General features: G+C 48.8%; 8 protein-coding genes and 1 non-coding gene across 9 annotated transcripts; 4 read left to right on the top strand and 5 right to left on the bottom strand.

Annotated features, from left to right (window-relative positions):
* Nucleotides 1-152: 152 nt before the first annotated feature.
* On the bottom strand, nt 153-2,979 carry FOBCDRAFT_201391 (chitin synthase-domain-containing protein; the record flags this gene model as incomplete). Its single annotated transcript, XM_054704559.1, has 3 exons — nt 153-876; nt 925-2,690; nt 2,758-2,979. The coding sequence occupies 3 exons, from the start codon at nt 2,977-2,979 to the stop codon at nt 153-155; spliced, it is 2,712 nt and encodes a 903-aa protein (XP_054560534.1).
* A 2,643-nt stretch (nt 2,980-5,622) lies between these two features.
* FOBCDRAFT_260606 (kinase-like domain-containing protein) lies at nt 5,623-6,596 on the bottom strand (the record flags this gene model as incomplete). Its single annotated transcript, XM_054704560.2, has 1 exon — nt 5,623-6,596. One exon carries the CDS (start codon nt 6,594-6,596, stop codon nt 5,769-5,771), a length of 828 nt encoding a protein of 275 aa, XP_054560535.1. The 3' UTR covers nt 5,623-5,768.
* Nucleotides 6,597-7,771: 1,175 nt separating this feature from the next.
* Nucleotides 7,772-9,323, top strand: FOBCDRAFT_319252 (uncharacterized protein). The gene is made up of 2 exons (XM_031183591.3): nt 7,772-8,398; nt 8,502-9,323. Exons 1-2 carry the CDS (start codon nt 7,870-7,872, stop codon nt 9,128-9,130), a joined length of 1,158 nt encoding a protein of 385 aa, XP_031039233.3. The 5' UTR covers nt 7,772-7,869; the 3' UTR covers nt 9,131-9,323.
* A 523-nt stretch (nt 9,324-9,846) lies between these two features.
* Nucleotides 9,847-9,937, bottom strand: FOBCDRAFT_t134. The gene has a single exon. It is a non-coding gene; the product is annotated as a tRNA-Pro (tRNA).
* Nucleotides 9,938-10,193: 256 nt separating this feature from the next.
* On the top strand, nt 10,194-11,891 carry FOBCDRAFT_222802 (uncharacterized protein). The gene is made up of 4 exons (XM_031183592.3): nt 10,194-10,904; nt 10,953-11,106; nt 11,156-11,485; nt 11,539-11,891. The coding sequence occupies exons 1-4, from the start codon at nt 10,647-10,649 to the stop codon at nt 11,790-11,792; spliced, it is 996 nt and encodes a 331-aa protein (XP_031039234.2). The 5' UTR covers nt 10,194-10,646; the 3' UTR covers nt 11,793-11,891.
* An 828-nt stretch (nt 11,892-12,719) lies between these two features.
* Nucleotides 12,720-14,705, top strand: FOBCDRAFT_319254 (uncharacterized protein; the record flags this gene model as incomplete). The annotated part of the gene is made up of 4 exons (XM_031183593.3): nt 12,720-12,937; nt 13,080-13,339; nt 13,388-13,476; nt 13,534-14,705. Exons 1-4 carry the CDS (start codon nt 12,893-12,895, stop codon nt 14,703-14,705), a joined length of 1,566 nt encoding a protein of 521 aa, XP_031039235.2. The 5' UTR covers nt 12,720-12,892.
* Nucleotides 14,706-14,977: 272 nt separating this feature from the next.
* FOBCDRAFT_33817 (uncharacterized protein) lies at nt 14,978-15,449 on the bottom strand. Its single transcript, XM_031183594.3, has 2 exons — nt 15,259-15,449; nt 14,978-15,210 (listed from the first exon to the last, which is right to left on the bottom strand). The coding sequence occupies exons 1-2, from the start codon at nt 15,415-15,417 to the stop codon at nt 14,989-14,991; spliced, it is 381 nt and encodes a 126-aa protein (XP_031039236.2). The 5' UTR covers nt 15,418-15,449; the 3' UTR covers nt 14,978-14,988.
* Nucleotides 15,450-16,024: 575 nt separating this feature from the next.
* FOBCDRAFT_292927 (P-loop containing nucleoside triphosphate hydrolase protein) lies at nt 16,025-16,923 on the top strand (the record flags this gene model as incomplete). The annotated part of the gene is made up of 3 exons (XM_031183595.3): nt 16,025-16,120; nt 16,241-16,270; nt 16,319-16,923. The coding sequence occupies exons 1-3, from the start codon at nt 16,045-16,047 to the stop codon at nt 16,921-16,923; spliced, it is 711 nt and encodes a 236-aa protein (XP_031039237.2). The 5' UTR covers nt 16,025-16,044.
* On the bottom strand, nt 16,920-18,590 carry FOBCDRAFT_33823 (AhpC/TSA antioxidant enzyme-domain-containing protein). The gene is made up of 2 exons (XM_031183597.3): nt 17,873-18,590; nt 16,920-17,814 (listed from the first exon to the last, which is right to left on the bottom strand). The coding sequence occupies exons 1-2, from the start codon at nt 18,308-18,310 to the stop codon at nt 17,134-17,136; spliced, it is 1,119 nt and encodes a 372-aa protein (XP_031039239.2). The 5' UTR covers nt 18,311-18,590; the 3' UTR covers nt 16,920-17,133.
* Nucleotides 18,591-19,405: the final 815 nt, after the last annotated feature.

Here is a 19,405-nt window from a genome sequence, read left to right on the forward strand (position 1 = left end):
TTTGTTTACATACACGTACGTTATTCAACAACATCGAGTCCCTCAATCCCCAGGGGCCACTCGTCATAAATGGGTATAATGTGAAAGCTAAACGAACTTTCTCGTTCCCTGCACGCCAAAAGTTCGAGCTAAGTTGCGCTGCGCCTCTCAGTTTAGACACCTCGGAACATGCGCACCACCAAGAACCACATCGCACCGATAAACTTGAACGCGCTCAGACCTGCCACACTCCAAAGGACGATAGACATGTAGATGTTGGATCGGCTCAGCTGTTCCGCTTCATGGTCCTTATCCTTGTTCGGGCTGATTCGATCCAGACCTGCAGAGCTCAGAACAAGCGCCGCCAGACCAAAGTTTGACACCATCCAGATGAGCACGACGCCAGTACGAACACCTCTGTAGTAGTCCATTTGCTTCTCCTGAAGCTGGCTGGGAGTAGGAGTAGTCTTGACTTCAACATGCTTCTGCGCAAAGACAGCAAGTTCTCGCTGGTATTGTGCGTTCAAATCTCCTTCGTCGGGCAGATCCGTTTTTCCAGTACCATCCTTGGTGTTGACTGAAGGAAGCTTCTCAACCTTGTCGTCACCCTTGGTACCCCAAGAAACATCGTGGGTGTTGCAGAAGGCGTAGACGTTCAGAACATTTGTAAAGGTGGGCGTGAGAAGCATGTACTGGACCAAAGAGGTAGCCATGTGCCAGGGATCCAGCATGATCAGCGAAGCGATCAACCAGATACCAAATGTCGACATGACTGAGATGATGAGCATGTAAAAGACCTTGTTCTTGAAGATATCTGCAAAATTAAAGCCGTTTGCGTCGTTGACGTCAGCTATGATAGCTTTGACAGCGATGAAAATAGCAGCAAACAATAGATAGCTGGCCGACTGTTAGTGTCAGGCAGCAAAAGCATGTCAGTAAACTTACATCATGATAATAGCCCAGAACCAACACATGGCGGTATAGAGCCTACCAGAACCTGCTGGTCGATTGCCCAGAGATAAAACGAAGCAAGTAATCAGGAATACACCGTAGAGCCAGGTGAAAACGACACCCAGAATTTCTCCTGTCCGCCCAAGTAACGTATCATCTCCCAAACTTGTTGTGAGAATCTTGAAAACGAGGAAGAAGTTACCAATAGCGAACCAAGCGAAGATCATGTTAATAGTGTTGAAGATGAATTCGATGAAGAAGGCAAACTTTCGCAAGAAAGTGTGATCAGATCGGAGGAAGTCGAGGAAGTGAACAATAGCGTAGATAGCAGCGAAGAAAGAACCGTTGAGCCAACGACGACGCTGGAGAACAAGCTCGGTAACCGTATCGGGAACATCAGTCTCGCCAGTAGCTGACTTGACGTACTGCAGGATCCAATGGCAGTTGCGCTTAGTGACCAGCTCGAAGCAAAGAATACGATCTTCGGCGAGATACATGTTGGACTCGAAAAGACCAGCATCGCTTCCACCGTGGAGCGTCTCACCCAAGAAGTATTTCTCAAGAGGCCCCTTTCCGTTCTTGTCATTTTGAAGAGCTACATAGCGGTAGGCTGAGAAGGCACCGGGCAACACAGAGATAAAACCAAAAGCAGATTCCAATGGTTTATCGAGAATGTTGCTCATCTTGTACTCAAAATTCTGAGCAGCGACGAGGGGGTTCAGAAGGTATTTTCCACCAGTACCCAACATAGCCTTGATCTCACCACAAGCACCACCACACATGGGCTCGAGATCAAAGGCCTTCCAGAGATGGTAAATTGAGCTTCCACCGGGTCGAGTACCCGCATCGAGAAGCACACAAATGTTAGGGTCCAGGACTCTACCAAAGGCCGTAAAAAACCATCTGTGTGAATTAATCTTCTTGGCGTTCTTCTCCTTCAAACAGAACAGCATTTGGACTGGCTGGCGTCGGTGGACGAGCTGAACAACGTCGTTCTTGATCTGAAGGTGAGTTTGCGTGGTGTATTCGTAAATATGGGCTGTGACGTCCTTTCCGTTGACCTGCTGCTTGGCGATACCCTCTTGGTACACACCCATACCGGCCAAAAGAGCCTTGGTCCTGGGGTTGATCTTGGAACGACCATCACTGACGACACAGACGACGATCTTCTTCCACGCGTCTTTACCCCATGTCTTACTGTTGGGACGGTTACACATGTACTCGATGTTCTTGAAAACACCGGTCATGGTTCGGGCAAACAAAATATCGTCCTCGTTATACATTGTCACAACAATGAACAGCTCAGTATGGCGGGGCTTTGTGAAGAGCCTCTGTCGCAGTGTGAAGTCGTGGTCGTAGAAGTCATTGGGATCGCAAGTCGCAGCGGAATATCGCATGTGTGTGAACTCATCACGCTCTCCATGGGGGTTCTGTTGCAGCAGAACTGGAGGAACAGGACAATCCAGAACCAGGTTACCGCGGTACAAGAGGACTTGCTTGACGGTTTTCCAGCGCTTAATTCCACCACCTTGTTGCGGTTGGTCTTGGTATGGTTCGCTTGGCGCATCTGATGGTTGGTGTTGCAGCATAGGCCTGTGATCATCGTAGGGTTGGTCGTACTCTTGGTCATAACCCTGATCGTAGGGTTGCTGCTGAGGACGAGGCTCGTAAGGTTGGTTGTAGTAGGCATCGTGATGCGCTTCAGGGTTTACGGCGTAATCACCAGGAGGGCCGTAGCCAGACAAATTGTCGACGGATTGCTGCGACAAAGTCAGTTCAATGCTTGATACCACGTGCGCAACGTTCAATCTGGCGAGGAAGACTTACAGCCGCATTGAGGTTCAAATGATCGCTTGGAGTAGGCAACCGGTGCTGGTCGGGGCCCGAGGGCATAGCAAGGTGCTGCTGAGAAGGGCCATACTGTCCATATCGGCCATCGTCGAAGGGATTATCGTCGAGCTGGTAGCCTTGCTGGAGCGGCTGTCCTGGCGAAGGCGTCCGGTGAGGGTGTGGATGTTGCTGAGGCTGTGCCCCATAGCGAGGATCCATTTCGTTGTTATAGTAATCGTCGTCTGAAGGCAATCGTAGTTAGACTTATATGTTCAAGAGTATGTTTGTTGTTTGAGTTGGCAACTAGTGTGAAGAGCAATTTGAGTGGGCGCAGGTAAATAGACTTGCGAATGGTGCCTCGGTGATGCGCATAGAGACGCAGCAGCAATAAACCTTATCACCACAACGAAAGCTTGTTGCAGGTGATGATGATAAGATTATAGCCACTTTTGCAGGTTTGCCGAGTATCAAGAGCAAAGAGTGAACAGATGCCGAGTCGCAATGTAATGCAATTCTAACCAGGGGTGTTTAAGAGGGAGGGGTATGTCTCGACTGTCTCATATTGAGGGAGAGAAAGGGGCAGATGACGATGATCAAAGAAATGGGAAGGGATAAGGTGCTGTACTTGCCTAGGCGATTATACGACATGATTGCGGTTGTTTATGCGCACAAGAGGCGCTATACACACAAGATTTTGAAGTATTTGGTTGGGTCTTATTTTGAGCGCGGTTACAGTTGCGCAAAAGATGGTTTATGGTTGATTGACTGTTGCTGTTGCGCTGGTGGTTGCCCCGGGTTTCGGTTCCCACCAGAGACCAAGGAACCGCGGGCGGGCGAGAGGTCCAATGTTTGCGAGGCTTGAGTGACGTTATGCGAAGATGCACAGACGCAGGGGAAGCGGTTATAAATGCGTCAACGAATGATACTGTGAAACGAATGCACAGTAGACAAAGAGGAGAGAACAAAAAAAAGGTTGGACAAGAAAAAAAGATTTTGGTCGGTTTCAAAGCTGACGAAAACCAATGTCAGTTCAGTGTCAATGTCTGACTGCAGCCGCAGAGCAGAGACAGGGATCGATCAGGCGCTAGCTACCTCCAACTCAAGATGCGAGGGAGCGAGAGAGCGAGCGAACGAGCAAGTCTGTAGGTGGCTAACAGTTGCGTCTGGTCTGTGGCTCGGCTGCTCGATATGCGCGTCCCAGTCTGCGAATGAATGGCCAAAACCCTTGTCCTTGTCTTGGCAGATCCGTTTACTCCGTTAAATCCAAGGACCGAGGAGTTGGAGGGTCCAGCTTGGCGTGCTCGAGAGCAACGGTCTCTGTGTTTCACACTCTGCCCGAGTGGGATAGTAAAGGATGATCCTCCACTGACCCAGTGACGGATAAGGGTATGAATGAGCGAGTGACGTTGGTTTGGGGGGCTCGGCTTGAACCGCCAGCGGGGATAGGACGTTGCAGGTGGCAGGGGTCGGAATCGGATCTGCCTGTCCAGTTCAGTCCTGTTATCGTGGAGGAAATGATGAAGTGCAAAAGAGAAATGAGAGTCAATATCGACGAGAGGCAGATCAAGTGGTTATACAAAGAGGCTGACTTACTTGAGTCCTGCAGCTGAAGCTTAGTAGCTAGCAAGCTACTGCACAATAGCTCCTTTCCTCTGACCTGTCTCATCACACCTCAGCCCGATTACTTTCTGTCAGCCCAGCCGCAGCTTTAGATCCATCCTCCAATTCCTCTCGCAGTCTAGTCCCAAGCCACGCCTCCGCCAGATATCCAGCCCAGAAAGATCCAGCCAGGTCTAACCTCGCGCTTTTCAAGCCTCCAGATAGAATGTGCCTTTCAGCTGCACCCACAAGGCTCTCTCGTGCGACACATCATCGCATCTTGCCGTTGAGTTTTAAGAGACTAAACCAACCGCCAACGCTGACTAGCCAAGCCTCCATCATCCTCTCTCGCCCGAGCAGCGTTAACCTGCTTACAGACGCATGCAGCCCTAGATGGGATAATCGCATCTGAGTCCCGCCCCTCCACTGTTCTGTTGCTGATGCAGCCAGTACCTGATCATCAGAAATCCAAAAATATCTCCAACGGTACATGAATCGCCACAGTTTGAATGCTCTTGGCTCTTGGCTGGTTCATCAGTCAGGTTTAGAAATGCCGCAGTCTCAGAGTAATTGACTGCGCCACGACCTGTCATGTCAATGAGAACCCCAGGTGCCAAGACCTCGCATTCAGATCATTACGAATTCATGTATTTTCGGATTTGCCATCATCTCATATTCTCATTTGGCTTTCTCCCCGAACTGTTGGACTGTGTGCTCCATTCCGTTCGATCTTGGCAGATACAGCACATGACTCTTTCCTGTAATACTTGCAGTGTAGCTGAAAAATGACCCGCTGGAGGTGGGGATGACCAACCTAACTCAAAAGAGCTTAATCCAACGGGACAACCCTTTTGTCTTCTCCCACGACCGCCTTGACAACCCTTCAATATAAAGGACGGTACAGGAACGGGAGAAAGTTAAATAATAATTAGACAACGTAAGGACCCAACCATGAGAAACAAGATTGTCATTTTCAACAAGCTCGGCACTATCGTCAGCCATCGGCCCTAAATTGGCTGCTCCGGGTACCGCTTCTGTTTGATGCACAAGAAGCGGAATACATACGAATATACCATTAAGTCATGTCCTGGCCTTTTGGGTTCCATCAGTGCATATGGACTTCGGTGTAATTCTGAGGACTTGTCGAGAGACCAAGCTCTCCTCCTCCGTATACACAACAGAGTTGAACCATACGTTGTAGTGTTTGATTGGAGGTTAGGGCATGAAGCTGTACCGGCATTCTCGTGGCTACGCCTGTCCTTGAGCGTGAACTTGGTGATAACCCAGGTATGCTTGGGCACCTCGTTACAGCCATCAACTTCATGCCTGAGAATCGCGTAACCAGGCTTTAGAAATCCTTCGTTACTGGATACTGGCTTTATTTACCAGCATTACACGCAAACTCCACCTTATGTATCGATGAGAGCTGTCCTTAGAGCTTCCACCGCCTCTTGTGCAGAACTATACTCAAAATGCCATAACTTCTTGATAACATCCTTGACATGGTTACTGTCACCAACGTAGGGATACTCTCCATCCATAAGTTTCTGCTGAAGTTCTTCTATCTCTATTGGCCCATAAGGAACAGTCCATTCTGTGATCTCACAAATTGCAGTACCAAGCGCAAACAGCTCCTTTTCGACTATACTTCGAGTAGTAGAGTCTCCTTCTGATCCTGGCACCCAACAACGAGGTTCACATGTAAAGAGAAGCTCGGGGAACTTGCCCTTCAGAATCGAACCAGCAAAATCGCAGAGCTTGATGTGAAGATCATCGAAGACAAGAACATTTCGAGGTGAGACGTCGCCCCAAATGACCCCGCGATCATGGACATACTGCAAAGCCTCCGTGAAGTCGACAGCTACTTGCAAGCGACGAGCCATTGTCGGAGGTTCGTTCTTCCCAACGTATTCCCGTAAGTTACCATGCGGCGCCCGCTCAAGACGCAAAGCCCAGGCTTCTTCTCCATCAGGCATCAATTCGACACCAATACACTTGAGGATGCATGGGTATGGACCAAGAGCTTCATATATGGCAGCTTCGCGCTTAAATAAGTTGCTCGTATCTTCAGCAAACGCGGCGTGGTCATACATTTCACCGTCTAACCAAAGCCCAGCTGCCTTCAGAGCGGACTTGGAATTGCCTTTCTCTATGTACACGATGCTGAGGCCTGTTCGGCCGAGCGGCTCGAGTCTGGCCCGGATAGCATGGGCAGCTTCCCGGTCCGAGAGTTGCATTCTGAAATTACGCAGATCGATTCAAAGAGGTTCGAGAGTGAGGCTAGAAAAGGTAATGTCGAGAAGAAAGGTATCACACTGAGTATTTTAGACAGGTCACAATTGTACAGGCAGGACAGGTTCTAACGTTATGGTGCGGGGAAGTTTAAGCTTAATTCTTAATCCAGTGTCGTCTCCAGCGAAAAAAAGACGTAAGGTACATGTAAATAGCCAACTCAAATCTGAACAATGACCATTCAGTTAATTAACAATGGAATTTCTCAAAATGAAGTGATATTTAGTTATCCTCGCCGGGCAGCGTTGCCGAGTAGTAACAACAGCCTGTTATTAAATGCCGAAGCGCCCTCCTCTTGACGTCCAGGCGATCAATTCCCGCCCAATATACGAATATCCCGTAACGAACAACTGGTCAGCTACTCCGTAGGCAACAAGCTAATGCAAGCTTTGGAAAACACTTAAATTAGCCAGGGTGCCTTGGTCACGAGAGGTCTCAGAGACCCTCTCGTCAACCAATACAATGCGGTTTCGGTCCGTCCCTTGTTGACTGCGGCTGAACTTCTAGCATGCCTGATCCTTGTGCCAGATAACCTCTTCCGCACCAGATATGAACGTTGTCACCGTATTATCCAATGGTTGTTCGGCAGACATGCAAGTTGTTTGTCCAATTCTGCTCTCTTGAGTCTTCTCTTCGAGAGTCGACATCTTCAACACTCACATTTCGCCGATTAATGATAGGGAAGGCTTCACTGGAAGGCCTATTTACTATGTATTTTCACAGATATCCCTTACATCCTGTCTGAGTTTCCACTGCTGGCCCTAAATGCCACTCAAACATCCTCCCACTTACTGAGGCACCTTGCAGACATGGCGGTTTCACCTTCCATCATGACTTCACATATACCCTCCAACTCTATTCAGCTCGTGCAGTCTCTGGCCCTATCAGAGCTTTGTCTTTTCAAAAGAACCAATAGAAGCGGGCCGCCCCTGGCATAAACATAAACGGACATGCATTGGCGGTTATGGCTTCGATGCAGATCTCCTCAAATTAGCTAGGCCAGTTCCCGAGGGCAAGCAGGGACGAGAATAGTTGAGATACGGTGTAAAGATATGCCGCAAGATGGGGGTTCTATTCAGAACTGTTGTGGTCTCTTATAGAGTTGATGCCCTGTTGTCAGTTGTGGGAGCAAGTTTTCGTTCTGTCAGTCAAGTCGGGGCCCATTGTTTCCACTTGCACGTCCTCCCACAGTCTCTAGTTGGAGCAACACCAGCAACTATGTCTCGAATTTTCTCAGTCCTTCTCCTCTCTCTCCCCCTTGCCCTCTCAGCAGACTTCGAAAGTGTGACCATCAGTGCCAACCTCGACAACGTTGGCCACACATGTATCAGCAAATGTCTCTACTACACCCTTCTGTCCGATATGGGCAGGGCTATGGGCTGTGATGACCCCTATGATAACAACTGCTACTGCGCTACCGCCGCTGCATCTGCCAACAAGGCTGATGGCTTCATGTCCAAGTGTGCCACCTCGTTATGCTCAGCTGGTGATCGTTCTCGAGACTTGACTTCCATGCAATCCTACTACGCTTCGTACTGTATGGGTGCAGGCTTCACACAGCCTGGTGCTACTGAGTGGTACAACCCTGCTGAAGCTACAGAAGAGCCGACGAATGAACCTACTGCAGAGAGCGGTGGTGGCAGTGATGCGAGGCCCAGTCGAACTGCCAACTCGGGTGGTGACGGGACTTCAACTCACATGACCATTGTCACGCAGACGGCAGAGGATGGTGCTTCGAGGACGCAGGGTAAGTTCCTGCTGCTCATGGTGATGGTGCCTTTGCTGTTGCTTCAGGTACTGTTCCTGTGCGTACCCTATCGAGAGTTCTTGCTAAACATTCTGGTCACTAGTAATCGTCGAAGCAACTTCCACTTACTGGGTCAACTCGGACGGGTCCCCAGCATCATCCAAGAACGAGGATGGCGGCACCTCTGTTGTCAAGATTGGCGTTGGTATCGCTGTACCAGTGGTAGTTATCGCTGCTGGCTTGTTTGCTTGGTGGTTCATTAGGCGAAGAAATCAACAAAAAGCACAATACCCCCATACTACTCAACCGCTCGGCGAAGTTACAACTGGCGGCGGTCCTGCTGTCGTGGCCTCCGTATCCCCTGCAACACCTGAGAGGAGGGACACTTTACCAAGAAAGCCTGTCGGCGCTTCAACAATCTCTTCTGTTTCTTCTTTGTCCAAGACCAATGAGTTATCCGGTATCGGCGTTCAACGTGAACTTTCTGGGCGTGAAGTTCACCCTTTTCCTAACATGACACCCAGTCCGCCTATTCAAGTCGCAGGACAACATGAGATGTCGGGTGAAGGATGGAGGCCAAACTTGGAGATGGATGGTCGTGATGCTCGTGTGGAAATGTCCGGTGAGGCACGGCCTCCTGAGCTCCCAGGCTATATCAACTCAGCGAATGCGTACACGCCTCATGAGAGTGTTCAGCGATGGGAACTGCCTGATAACTCGCGTCAGAGATAGGCCGTAGGCTTTGACGGCTGCTATATGTTGTCTTGTATTCTCTTCTTAGTAGTTATCGTTCCGCTGGGATCAATGTTCCTTTTCGGCTGTGGAGTTGGGCGAGAGAAGGGTATATCTAGGGCTTGGTCGGTTGCGCTAGATGTTATTGATAGGTGTAGAGGAGTAAACTAATTACTATGTTATTTCTTACTTATATCGCTGCGTGTCTATTTACACATGGTGATAAGTTAGGGTAGTGGATGCTGTATTCATTCACTTGCTCGTTACTTCGTGGTAGGCCGAACAGTATACTGAATGAACACTCGAGCATCCATTGGCTTTGAACGCGGGAGCTGCGTAACTCGAGTGCATAATTCAGGCGATTGAGCTAACACTTGCCTTTAACACGCAAAAGATGATCGGATATTTGCTCTCAGACATCGCTACCCCCTTGTCTGGGAGTAAGAAAACCCGGGACCTTGATTCTGAGTAATAAAACAAACTTTATAAAAAACCTCCTAAGTTTATAGGAACTTACCTAAGTTTATTTATCACGTAAGAACAAGATCTTAAGTTTTCTTTCCTGCACCTCTACTAATATACTTCTTTAAGATCAAAGTGTCACAAACCACTCTGCAACACTAACATTCTCAGGTTTAGAACAGCCATCAAGGAGAGCGCTAATGCAAAAAGAACCATTGAGTTGATTTAACAAAGATCAAAAAGTGTAAAAGAAAGGGTCTGGCCGGGGATTGAACCCGGGACCTCTCGCAAGCTATGCTGTAGGGTTTTCCCTAAGCGAGAATCATACCACTAGACCACCAGACCAGTGTTAGAGCAGAACATTTGGCGCTGCTGTTGATGAACGGCAGGGTCAATAATGTGGTCTAAGACCAGAACCTCGATAGAATTGAGCGACCTTTGTAGAATAATCATGTCTGAGCTATTGAGACAGGGTGGTCAGCAATTGAAAAACAGCAGAGGTGGGTCATTCAGATACTATCATGGGATGTTCAGCCCTCAGTATTCATTAGATAATAATCATCAGATCAGTCTTCTGCCCATCTGTGCAAGTCCGCTCCTCCGCAAGAATCTCCCATGGCAGTATTTGGAGCGGAATTAATAATCACATCCACTCCCTACCAACACCGCACAAAGTGGGTGTCGTGCAAGCCACAGCCGCAAAGTAGTGCCAAGACAAATGATGAGAAACTCCAATTCCAGCCTGCTGGCCTCTGGTTGGTCAATTCGATATCACAACTGCTGGAAATGGACCGTCGGAGTAATCAATATCTTCAATCGCCGACTCTTACGGTGGCCGCGTGCCCCGAGATCACTTATTCACAAAATTGTGACGACAATGGCATCGTGAACTGCGGAGTTGGGTTTTGATATTGAGGGTATCGTTCAGCTATATAAGAGTGGTCGTATCTGTGAAGACGAAAAATGTCTTATCATCAGCTTTCAAATCATCAACACTCAATCATAAGACGCAATATTTGAATCATACCCTTATTCCTCCTATTAAATCAAAAGGATGTCTTCTCCCAAGCTCATTACTGTCTTTGGTGCCACTGGCTCTCAGGGCGGCAGTGTGGTGCAGTCCTTGCTTCAGAACAAGTCCCAATCCTTCAAGATCCGAGGAATCACTCGCAATCCTGATTCCGAAAAGGCCAAGGCTCTCGCTGAGCATGGCGTTGAGGTCGTCAAGGCTGACGGTCTGGTCAAGGAAGAGGTGATTGAAGCTTTTAGGGGCAGCTGGGGAGTCTTTGCCAACACAAACTCGGATGATCCTGTAAGCTACCAAGATTAGTATTTTGATTCTCCTCTGACACAGTTGCAGTCAATGAACCAAGAAGGTGGACCTACCGAACTTGATATCGGTAAGAGCCTCGTGGATGCGGCCTCTGAGGCAGGAGTCCGTCACTTTGTGTATAGCGGTATGGCCTCTGCCTCTGAAACCACTGGAGGGGCGGTTCCCAGCAAGGCTTTCGACAGTATGCTATCTTCTCTTCCACTTCACATCTCCAAACTGATTCAATGCAGTGAAGCATGCTGTTGGAGAACATGCAAAGCGCAAGGGGTTTGAGACTGTCAACGTTGTCAGCCCAGGCTGGTACATGGAGAATCATCTTGTGGAAGATTTTGCCCCAGCATTGGGCGGCTTCCCTTTCACTACTGATGAGGAGAGGTACCTCACCCTCCATGTTCCGCGCTGGGGCGGCAATGAAGAGATTCCCTTCATTTCGATTGGAGATGACTATGGTGATCTTGTTCATGGCATCTTCCTCGATCCCAAGAAGTACAACGGGCGTCTTGTCCAAGGTATCAGCGCCAGCGAGACAGCTGAGAAGCTTGTTTCCGAATTTGAAAAAGGTAAGCGCCATGTGGTTCCAACTGCTGAGTTCTCCTAGCTAACGACTTGTCAGTGACAGGAAACAAGGCTCGATTCGTGCCCATCGAGAACTGGAAGACCATGGAGACTTACGGCGACCAATCCTTTGAGACTGTCAAGGACATGTTCGGTTTCTGTCAGTACTCTGGCGGCTTGTACTATGGAGTTCCTAATGATTTGAGCCCTGCTGCTGAGCTGAAGGCGAAGGCGGCTGAGGCTAAGAAACAGTCGGGCGGTGCTAAGTTGATGACTCTTGAGGGATTCTGGGAGAAGTATTTCGCTTCTTGATCGTCGGCAACGATGCTTTTGGATAGAATGGAACGCGGTTTGATTCAGGAGAGCTCAATCCTTGATCTGCAATAGTCCGTTATCAGTCTTTGACCATAGGTAGTTTGTGCTGTTGCTTAAAGTTAATGCTCATCATTTGTCGATACCTTATGTCTTGTTGGCTTATCACACCAGTGCGGCCATGACGCATTCTTTGATGCATCCTTGCTTGGTAGATGAAGTTAAGGAAGCGAGCTGCTGCTTCCCGTCAGGATGATCCGTAAGGGTCGGTGCATCTGGTGGAACGTTATCATTGAAGGAGCGAAAGGAGAACAAAGATGGATCATGCATATACCGGGCCAGGAATCTGGGAGGGGGACGTGGGAATGGATAGGAGAAGCAGGTTGGTCAAGCCACATCACTTGAGCATCACCCGGGCACATATAGCAGCCCAGTGGGCAAGCAAGCACCTGCAGGTATGAATGGCCTCCCCTGCACGAAGACTCACTCGCCTCGGGCCCCTACACTTAGATTATTTTAGTATTAAAGATCCCTAAGCTTCCAAAAGTTTGGGCCATTTCACTGTGTGGCTTCCCTAAAGCTCTTCAGCTTTTTCTGCTGCTGCAGAGACTCATAGCCTAGCTACACTTCCGTGCCTAGGTATAAATTGCATCCGCACCCTTCTCGCCTTCTCTCTTCCCTCCTTCAACAATTTTCCACAGCAACGAGCAACATAGCTCTTCATTCAAAGATTGTTTAGTCCTCCATCTTCTATTTCCCTTCTGTTACACCTTACTTCCATCCCGCTTTCTCTGTCAAACCTTGACAGTTCTTCGGGTATTTATCTCTCGCCTCTTCCTCTTCGTGGTTGCCCCCGGCATCGCACGACAGCGGAGAGGAGGAGCGAGGCTGCACCTTTCCTTCCCTTCCCTTGGAGCTTCATAATAAATCCTCTCTTTGACTCAAATAGAGTCTTTGCCCTTCGTCCTCTTTTTACTATCCCTCAACACTTCTTAGTTCTTTCGCGCGCCCATCACATCAAGCGCTACGGGGAAATAAATACGCGCTCTTCATCACCCTTCTATAACACATTCCAACCCGTTCTGTTCACGTTCGTCAGAATGAGCAACAGTATTGACCCAGATGCCGTCAAGGCGGCCACAATGGTAAGACTTCCTTGGTCCCTTCACATCATCGGGGTCTTTTTTGCATACAATCCCTTTCCCTAAACTGCTTTCGCTGCTGGTGCACCATTTTATCATCTTCTCCAAGCCATATGGCGACGCTATAACTGACAAATCCTGGTAGGCAGACCTCTCTCGCTTTCGCCAGGAAGAACTTCCTCTGAGCCATCAAGCGAGAAGACCAGATCGCCCAACGTATGCCCCAAGCGGAAACAATGGAACCAACCACTATTCGGATACTACAAAGGCTGTTCTCGAGAACAAATGGGCTGCCAAGATCAACGATGGAGAGTCCCAAAGTATGGAAGGCCTTGAGCTCGAAGATTCACGACCTTGGGCAAAAGGCCAGACAAGAAAGAGACTTCCGAACATTACAGTTGACAGGTAAGTCTTTCTGCCTACAACGTTGAGTTCTTCTAACACCTTCGACAGAGTTGCTCCAGCTATCCCTGCTTCCCGCGGAACGTTCTCCTCATATCAGTCTCGGGGAACTCGCGTTCAGTTCAAACCCACAACACCTGGTTAGAAGCCTTGTGTGTCAAGCATAATTGAGCGTTACAATGTTAATATGGCCATAGCGACATGGGGCCCGCCACCTACGGAGACAGCTACTCGAACTAATCGTCAACAGCCTCCGCCTAATGCTACTCACAATGGCAGCTCTACCACTGCGAACGCTGCTTCTGTAAACGGCACCTCTTGTACACCTTTGGTCGCGAAAAAGAAGAATGAGGACGACCGGGATCTTATTGCATCGGAGCGCCTCGTGTACAGAAAACAGTGCCACCTTGTTTCAGGGAAGGCTGAGGCACTTGGTATCGTCACAAATGTCGCCATCAAGATCCGAGATGCAGATAATGACGGCATTTTGGAGATTCAAAACGACTCTAAGGGCGTTCGAATCCACAATGCTCTTGAACTCGAGCAACCTGTCATTGACGGCGTCTTTTGTACCATCAAAGTGAAAACTAGGCCCTTCTCCGAGAAGCTTCGATTCGCTACAGTTGGCGATGCGCAAGGTTTCAAGATTAACCTGTTCAAGCTCCAGAATGCTCTGTTGGATCAACAAAAGGAACAAGACATCGGCGAGTCTCAGGTTGCTGACAATACCGAGGAAAGCAACAAGGCAGAGGAAGACGGCGACCTCTTAATGGCCTCCAGCCCCATTGCAAGCACGGCATCCGATACTTCCATTCCCGTCCTCAATGGTCCATCTCAACAGGCACCCACTGCGGATCAAGAGCCCCTTATCATGGCGGATGACGATTGGGGAACAGCAGCTAACAACAACATTCCCAGCGTGGGGCATGAGACCATACAGCTGAGTCAGTTGTTACGCCAGGTTCTGGAGCAATTCGCTGCCCTGGGGAACCACTCCGGTGAGACTATGAATGGGATCGAGTATGAAATCCTCGAACAGGCTCTCAGCCACGGCTTCCTGCATGAGTGCGACGAGAAAGTGCGAGAGGATATCCTGGCCATCATTCGTTCCATGTTCAACGTGGGTTGCAAGTTGGTCTCCCGTGAATTTGCTTCGGGCCTCGGAGATACCATGGCAATCGAAACCCCTGTGAATGGCAATGCCAAGGGTCTTGGTGGTGCAACCGCCGAGCAGGCGGAGGATTCGAAGCAGGTGGAGGATTCAACCAACCGCTCTGTGGTCGGTATGCCTAAGGGCTTGGGTGCTTCACGTTTCGCCAAAAAGCCGGCGGCATACCATGGCAACTTCACCGGCCCGATCAAGTACTGAGACTGATGCCGCTATGCTATGCTATGTACGAGAATAGAAAGCTTGGGGAAGGCTGTGACTTAATTTGGTGTAGAGGATCTCTCTTTTGGGCCTGGTAGTTGGGGCATTTGCTGCAATGAAGGTTCTCCAACAAGTGCTTTCAAGGGTAATTTTGGAGATTGGCCTATCTACAGGCAATGGAAGCGACTAAGGCATGTTTGTAGAAATTGAGATAGTCCCAGCGTACCCAGCGTAATTAAGCAAGCTGTCTGGATCCTTTTCACTGCTGGTTGTGTGAATATGTTTATAATTGTTCGTTTTTCTCGTGACATCTGTCTTTATATGTTTCCAGCAACTGTCTAGAGTCACGGTCAAGTCCTTGGCCATCCTTCAAGGCGTCGGCAGCAAGTTGCTCAGCTTCTCTATAACGGTGAAAGAAGTAGTGTTCTTCAACGGCATGGATAACCTCCTGAATGTCCATCTTGGTGGCATCAGGGCCAAGTGGGAGCTTAACCTTCTGGTAAATCTTTTCCCAAGTCAGTAGATATCCCTATTTACGCCAAGGTTCACTTACATCGCCGTTCTCAACCTTTGCGTTGTACTCCTTCTGGACTATTCGCCAAGCTTCTTCTGACTGTCCTGTGCGGCGGGACTTTGTCGCCTCTGCTTCATCGGCTTCATCTGAAGATACATCTGCGAAGGCGAAGTTGGCGAGGGGATCTTCTTCATCCATTTTGTGGTTTACTTTTGGCTGTGAATGACGATGAAGGAAGGAAAGTAGAGACTGAGTTTTCGGGTCGATGATAGGACCCACTTGGATCTGATGTGTACTGGTTGGATGGCAAAGGCCTTGACTACTTGACGGTTTTTGACTGAATCTCTGTATAGGTAGTTTCAGATTTGAGTTCCTTGTTAATACGAAGGTCACTACGGAGTATTAAGCCTCATGCTGTGCGTCTGGGTATGATTTCTCGTCTTGTAAATAAGATGGGTATAGACCTCGTCCCCGAGGAGCAAGAAAAAGACGACGTTGAAATAAACTTATCAAAGAGGCCTCTAAATTTAGGCTAACTTACCCGAATCCTTTTATCGTTTATAATTTAATGCCCTAAGTTTTATTGCCTCCCCTAACGTCACATATATAGCGTCCCTTGGTCTGAGTAATGGTGAATAAGTATGAGATAAGTTACACCTGATTGTGAAGTACTGCTGCTATCAATCCATGGATTTACAGGGGTGGATAGCTGTGATGTAACGACGTGGGGCAAGGTCTCGACGCGGGGCATATTCCAACGACATTCAAGCTCTTGGTCACTTCTTCAACTCATTTCATTCTCATTTTACAACATAATTCGCAAATATGGAGAGCCAGGTTGAAAGGCTTGTCGAGAAGGCGTGGAAGAAGTATGAGGAAACGCCAAAGGACAAGAGATTATGTGAGTACCCGTCAACACTCATCTTCTTTCAATAGAGCTCTCATGAGCTGAGACGTCACCCTTCTCTATATCGAGATACTTCTCACCGGAACAAATGGATTATCTGGTTAACACTCTTAGTGATCGGCGTTGCTGGTATCCCCGGCTCAGGTCAGTAAACCCACTCAACTTCAAGCCTCGGCACTCACAACTCTTCAGGCAAAACGACCTTCTCACAAATCATTACCGATCGAATCAATGCTCGCGCCTCCTCTTCAGATCCCTCCTCTCCTCCTCCAGCAACATTCGTTCCCATGGACGGCTTCCATCTCACCCGCGCCGCTCTCTCCGCCATGCCAGACCCCGATACAGCCCATTTCCGCCGCGGCGCAGCCTTTACCTTCGATGCGCACAAGTTCCTCACCCTTGTCCAAGCACTCTCCAAGAGACCAATTCCATCAGAGCCAATTCTTGCGCCATCCTTTGATCATGCGCTGAAAGATCCTCGAGATGACGATATTGTCGTCAAGCCGGAGCATCGTGTTGTTGTACTTGAGGGGAACTACCTTGCGCTAGATCAAGATGTCTGGCGAGATGCGGCGAAGCTTCTGGATGAGGTATGGTTCGTTGAGGTGGACTTTGAGGTTGCGAGGAGGCGGCTTAGGGAGAGGCATGTAAGAGCAGGCATTGTGAAGGATCTGGAAGAGGGAGATAGAAGGGCCATGGAGAACGATCTTGTCAATGGTAAAGAGATCATTGACTTTAAACTTAAAGTAGACGAGCTGATCCAAAGTCGAGAAGACGGAAGTTGGGTCCATGAATAGAAGACCTGAATACAGAAATAATAAATACTTTGTGCATTCTATCGGCCAATGTCAAAGGATATCTCTTCTAAGTCTCTCTAACCATATCATCGTAGTCTTTCCAAAACGCAAGCTATGCCAATATAACCAAAACCTACTCCAACGCTGTAATAAGAACCAGCAATGCTCAAATTCGCTCAAATCGAGTGGCCCACTCAGTTGGCAGTCGCATCATGTTTCGTTCGATGTTCTAGATCGTTCCGCGCTCAGCTTGCGAATCTCTTGCGCCATGCTATGTCCCTTGCCCTTGCGCGCTGAGGTGATCGAGCCACGACTCACATCCCGTCCAGCAGTAGCGGTCTGGTCTAGACCCAGCACTTCAATGAGCTCAGGAATCTCAGCGTGATCGCGCGTCGTCTTCATTCGATGGCACCATGTAACTCTCTTCTCCTCGTTTCCATCGTGGTCTGGGCCTCGTTCTTCTGCTTCTTCGAATGCGCTAATAGGCTTCGCCTTTTCGTCTCGTGGTGTTGAGACGGGTGTGAGGATGTCTCGCGGTTCGAAGAGGAACTCGCCGCCAACTTGACGCTGATCACCCATCTTGAGAACGTTTCCAGTTGGTATTTGCTTCACTCCTTGGACTATGCTGCCTACAATGCTGTGCATCATGCTTCGGCGCATGTAGGCTGGCTTGGTGCCTAGTTGCAGGGTTTTGGACATGCCAAGGGCGTCGAAAAGGGACCTTGTCGGATCGGTATATACAGGAAAGCGACATCCTGTCTCATTGACATACATATCAATGAGCGCAGGATCACCACACCCAATAACCGCAATGAATGTGCTCACTGGTAGTCGCAAGAGAGCTTCGGGAGTAATAGCCTCGGACAAAGAGCGCAGAAACTCTTGGCAGTTCTAGAGGGACAATATCAGTAACATGAAACGACCACGAGACGAAGGGGTCACTACATACGCCACAGAAGAAGTGTCTAACAAAGATGATGAGCACGCGTCGTGCAACGTTGCTACCAGTGTAAAGGGTCTTGAAGGGGTGCGATTTTCCGTGTCTGTCGAGAACAATGTAGTTTTCGATCTTGTTGAGGGTTTCGGCAGAGGGTAAGTCGTTATTCGTCGCAAGTTCGCCTTCAAAGTCTTCGGGCTGCGTCTTGTCGACCTTGATCGGTGTAGGAGGAGACTTGCTTCTTGTAGAACCAGCTTTTTTAGGTACAGAGCAAGTATCGCATTTTAGAGCTTCAGAGGTCTTTTCGTCAGAGTCTTGCGCTGGTCGTGGAGGAAGAGTCGGGGCTCGTTCGACGGAAGGACTCTCAGGAGGGATGCCTCCCACGGGCTTGCGCTCAATGGGAGATTTCGTGGTGGTTGAGGCTTTAGCCTCTGTATGGTTGTCCGTCATGTTGGTCCAGGAGATCCTCAAAAACTAAGAGATATCGCGAGTCGTGAAAGACCAAGGTTGCAGTGGAAGTTGAGCTTAATTAAGTGAGGGAACCCAATCGCAGAGGGGCATACAAGCGGCCCGTGAGTGGCGCCGCTAACAGAACGGTCTCCAGCTTATAAGGGACCGGCCGCAGCGGAGAAGGAGTTTTGCTGCGTCGTAAGCGTAAACGGAATGACAGTGGCTTAGATTCGTGAAGAGGGAGGTTTTATGAAGTTATCACGATATTCCTGGTTCTGAGAAAAGGGGGGAGACGTGGCGTTTTAGGTCAGGTCGGGTTTCTTGTCAATGAAGCGGCAAACTGACTTATGACCTGGTGGCTACCCTTGTTTGGCTGACGATGCCCTGAAATTCAGCGGCAGGGTAAGTTTTAGCTTGATTTTTAGCTGCTTGTGAGGTCATACATTGGACTGCCAGGGGATTGGATACCCTGGAGGTGTTGTGAAACCGTCCATTTTGTACCGACTGGAGGCATGAAAAATATCTCCATTCTGAGTAAGTATATTGAGAAATAACTTGTTAGTGGTTCTAAAGGTCTTTTAGTACAAATTGGGTACTGCAGGGTCGCGGCGTGAGAAAAGATCATCGTCTTATCACAGGAACAGAAGTGCTTCTGAATTCACTGAAACACACTTGACAGCCATGGCAAACGTCACAGCATAAAATCGGACAGTACCGCATCTACAACGCCAATACAGTGCTGTGAAACCAAGCCATGTAGTAACATGGATCATCAACCATCGTTTATATCCAACAGGTCGTCACAAGATATACTAAGAGTTCGATGTTTGGTAAAGGCATGGGTTGTAAGTAATTGCCGATTACGACAGCCCGAGCCCTATTTATAAACACCAACAGTATCAATTATGGTCCAATCCATATTCGAGGCCTGAGTCGTTCTCTGACAATTAACCGCCTCGCGTATGATTGGCATGGATGTCCAATCCACTTTCGTCATGTCAAAAATCTGTCAGCGGGGACTAGACCAGACAGAAATGCTTGTCCCCATCGAGAGCCAAGTCCGTCCAAGTATTTCTGTCGATAGAAGTCAAAATC

This window comes from Fusarium oxysporum, chromosome V (genome assembly GCF_013085055.1).
Source record: "Fusarium oxysporum Fo47 chromosome V, complete sequence".
Classification (NCBI taxonomy): Eukaryota; Fungi; Ascomycota; class Sordariomycetes; order Hypocreales; family Nectriaceae; genus Fusarium; species Fusarium oxysporum.